Source organism: Lactuca serriola, chromosome 3 (assembly GCF_051521515.1).
Source record: "Lactuca serriola cultivar US96UC23 chromosome 3, Lser_US96UC23_V15, whole genome shotgun sequence".
NCBI lineage: Eukaryota > Viridiplantae > Streptophyta > Magnoliopsida > Asterales > Asteraceae > Lactuca > Lactuca serriola.
Genome location: NC_136410.1, coordinates 255190628 through 255194939, shown reverse-complemented (window position 1 = coordinate 255194939; position 4312 = coordinate 255190628). Strand labels below are relative to the sequence as shown.

Below are 4312 nucleotides of genomic sequence, written 5' to 3'. Positions count from 1 at the left end.
AATTAATCTAAAAGGGTGTTTGGGATTGCTTAATTAAATAAATTAAGGATGAATCAACTTATCAAAAAAATGTTTATTTAAGTCGGTAAGTATTTTTAAACTTACTCATCCAAACACTTCACATTTTTGTTAGTTGGTGCAAACTGTAACTAATAAGCAATTCCAAACATTCATTAATTCGATTTTAAATTATATTTTGCTTATTATACAGAAGATGTAACCGCAACAAGAAGTGAACTATTATTATCGATTAATCGGCCACATCAACCCATTTTTTACAACACATATACATTACATACATACATATAAAACTTTTCGTCATATTTGAGTTTAGTCATATTTACATTTTTACCTTTTACTTTATTCAATTTTACAAAATTCGAGCCGAGTCGAGCTTATGATCTTAATCCTATTATTATTCCAAATTTTATGTAATTTTATTTTTTTAATAACTAATCGAGTCGAGTTGAGCTTGAAATATCGATTACTTTATTGAGCTCGAGCCCAAGTTTAAAAGTAAGGCTTGAGTTGAGTTTCGAGCTCCAGTTTTTTAGCCGATTCGAGTTTCGAGCTTGTCAGTATTCAACTCAGCTCGCTTACACCCCTACGAGGAAAAAGCGTTTGATTGGGTGATTTAATATAGACAAGGTCGCGGTGTGTTGGGTTGGGGGTGTTATGGTGGGAGTAGGTAAAGGTGGGTGAGGTGGGAGTGGGTGTGTTTATATTGTAGAAAAATTTTGGAATTAGAAAAATATGGAAAACAATGATTATCGGTTTTCCAAAAATTTCCAACTTCTTTGTAATTTTCAAACATGAAAAATTTAGAAAAATAGACGAACTAAACGCGTTGTTTTCAAAATTCTCAATTTTCTTAGATATTTTTTTTCCAAAAAATGACCCATTTTCCGCAACTATAATGTTTTTTTGTTGACTTTTTTACCTTTTTACCTAAATAAAACAAAAAAGTAATTTTTGAACTAAATAACCTAATGGCTAGTGTACATGATTCACTTGACTTGACATTGACTTAACTTTGTTCAATATTTGCTTTGTTAACAAAATGTTTAATACTTAGGTTGCTATTTAGCTATGCATATGGCAATACTATTTAAATATCTTTAAATTTGTTTTCTATTTAATTATGACTTTTCTATGTAATTTTATTATACTTTTATTAGTTATATAATATTCTAAATTTATTTTTTTATACCACCTTGGGGACTAGAACCAAAATCATTATGAAATCTGTTAATAAGAAGCAAAATTGTAAAAATAATTTTTTTACACCTGATTCAAAAAGAAGAGATAAACATAGGGACCTAAGTACAATGTCCTAAATGGGTTGAATTTTCAAAGTAAAATGGACCATTGAATTATATTGTTGCTTATAAAATAAAGCATCTATCAACAATATTGCATTCTGTAATAGAACTGTATTTTGTGAATAAAGTCAAAGAAACATCTCATGGCATCATAGGCAAGGGTAACAAAAGTAATGAAAAACTGTGATAATCATACACTAAAAGCATAAAGAAATCATACAAAAAAGAAACTAGAATTGCAGAAATTGAAGATTGAAAAGAAAGCATACCAAGCTACCGATGAATATTGAGCATTGCCTTAGCTTCAATCTGTTCTTCCAAAAGATTCTCACTTGCATACTTGCTCAACAAATCCTTCTTCTTCTTCTCCAAAACCATCCTTTCAATCTCCTTCTCATCAGGCAATGGCACATGTACAACAAACTCTTTCTCCTTCTCTTTTTCTTCCAACTCCCTCTCCTTCATCCTCTCTTCTTCCACCACATCCTCCTCCTCTTCATACAGTATGGTCTTGGCTGCACCGCCTACCTCCGCCACCTCTCCGCTCTTCACTGCCTTCCTTGCCTCCTTCTTAATCTCCTCCATTCTCATCCACTCTGCCACCGCCTCAGCCCTCATATTCTCCTCAGCCTCAGCCTCCACTTTCTCCAAAATCCCATCTTCATCATCTCTGTACCCGTAATAGCTTGCATCAATTCTTTTGTAGATATCGTACCTGCTTCTTCGTTTTCTTAACTCCGGTGGCTTCTCAAACAACTCCTTCACGCCAGGAAGCTTCTTCGCCGCCCCAAAGTATCTATACCCTGGTCCACGTCCGCTAGGGTTTGGAACATCGACTATATTTCCTTCCAGATCAGTCATTTTAGCTGAATATCTCGAGTAATTATGCCCCCCTAATTCAACAATTCGCCGTTCCCAGTGCACTTTTTCGCGAATTAGTTTGTTGATTTCGTCGTTGAGATCACGAAGACGGTGTTCGCCCAACCCCTCATTTTGGATTTCGGCGACTTTCCGGCCGATTTCACGCATGATTTGCTGACGCCACTTGTCGGCGTCGGCTAGGTCCCGGCATTCGGAGGCTAAGAAAGGTCGACGCTCTTTCGGCTTCTTTTTCTCCTCGGCTTTCATGGTTATGAACCTGTTGAGCATCGATTGAGCTTTCTCTTCATTACGAGCCATGGTGAAATCGAACTGAACAGAAACCCTAGCTTGATTGAGTTAATTTGTAGGCAACGACTCTCGTACAGATTTGAATTGCACTGTGTTTTTGTGCGGTGATTGAAGAAGAACCTATGAGAGAGAACAGGGCTTCATATATGGGATTTTCAATTCTTGAATAAAATACCCTGTTCTATTGTTTAGGGTGTATATTTAGTCCTTTTACTTTGAAAATATGGTTTGCTCGTAAACAAAGTTATGGATAGGGTAAATTACGAAAATAGTCATTATGGTTTAGGGTAATCTGCATGTTTGGTCCCTAACATTTTTTTTACTCGGACGTTCCCTAAATTATATTTTTGTTGCACGCTTCGTCTCTATCCGTTCTAAAAACACTATTTTACCCTTAATAACTTATTTATTTATTTATTACTTATTCTTTTACCTTTTAATATTAAAAATATATTTTAAAAAATTTTTAAAAAAATTAAAAGAATCCCTAAAACCCCAAGCAAAACCTTCAACCCTCCTTGGCTCCTCCTACACATCTCGTCTTCCATCATCACCACTCTCCAGCTGCATCACAGATCAGCTTCATCTCTAACAACTCCAACAACATCATACATGGTTGGTGAGAAAACCCTTCATCTATTTCCGTTCTTCACTTATGGGACTAACTTATCTCTCTACTCCGCCTCTCCCACTCTCTATTTCAGTTGAAAGCATACCCGACACCTAAAACTCCAATTTCCTCGCTCACGTTTATTCCCAATTTCTTGTCTTCTTCCTTCAAGGTTTTCCCACAAACTTCTTCCTTCATGGCCTCCGACCCCCATCTATTGCCAACACCACCAGAGAAGGCAGAGGTGAAGCAAACACTCAAATATTGTGAGACAATACAAACTTAAGCATTGGCCTCTTTCTCTATCTCAGATTGGGGAGCATGTTATCGAACCAGAAGCGAGATTTCATGTTTGATTGCAGCTTCGACACCCAAAACGATCCTACAACACTGGTTAGTTTGATTTAAGGTTTAGTTTTCAGTTTTAGGTTTGATTGAATTCTAGGTTTGAATTAAGTTTCACATTAAAATTTCAATATGATTTCATGTTTGATTTCAGTTGTAGGTTTGAATTCATATTTGATTTTGAATTTTGGGTTTGATTTCAGTTACACTTTCAATTTTAGTTTCAGTTTTCAGGTTTGCATCATGGATCAATTTAAGGTTCAAGTTCAATTCATTATGGTGATTAAAGTAATATGCTTCACTGTAGTCGGATAAGAAAGTTGTGGGGGGGGGGGGGGGGGGGGAGGTGGAGGTGGAGCAGGAGCAAACACAGTCAATATGTGAGACTTTCCGGTGACTGAACACAATGAGGGAAGGGAAGGGAGGAGGGTACGGTGGTATAGGCACTTGAATTATACCAACACATATTTAATTAATAGTTTTTCAACATTTAATTAATATTTTTTAATTAACTGGTAATTTAAAATAGGTAAAAGAAGACAGTAAGGGTAAATCAGTTTTTTTAGAACGAACAGGGACCAAGCGTGCAATAAAAATATAAATTAGGGATTGTCCGAGTTCAAAAAGTTTTTAGGGACCTAACACACAGATTACCCTAAACCACAGGGACCATCCATGTAATTTACCCTTTGGATAAAATATATTATTTAAAAATGACAAAATTGCAAAAATGGTCCCTATGGTTTGCCTATTTCTGTGGGTAAGATCAAAAAAAAAGTTTGCTAGCAAAAAACGTCCTTATTTGAAGTTTGAGTTGTGGATTTGGTCCTTGCCTCTAACTGTCGTTAGAGGCATTCTGTTTTCT

General features: G+C 35.8%; 1 protein-coding gene across 1 annotated transcript; it reads right to left on the bottom strand.

Moving 5' to 3' along the window:
* Positions 1–1418: 1418 nt before the first annotated feature.
* LOC145093900 (pre-mRNA-splicing factor ISY1-like protein) lies at positions 1419–2636 on the bottom strand. Its single transcript, XM_079032143.1, has one exon. It carries the CDS (start codon positions 2499–2501, stop codon positions 1596–1598), a length of 906 nt encoding a protein of 301 aa, XP_078888269.1. The 5' UTR covers positions 2502–2636; the 3' UTR covers positions 1419–1595.
* Positions 2637–4312: the final 1676 nt, after the last annotated feature.

Bases quoted from the DNA above. Each gene is read 5' to 3' on its own strand.
- LOC145093900 (XM_079032143.1), bottom strand. From the start codon at position 2,501: ATGGCTCGTAATGAAGAGAAAGCTCAATCGATGCTCAACAGGTTCATA.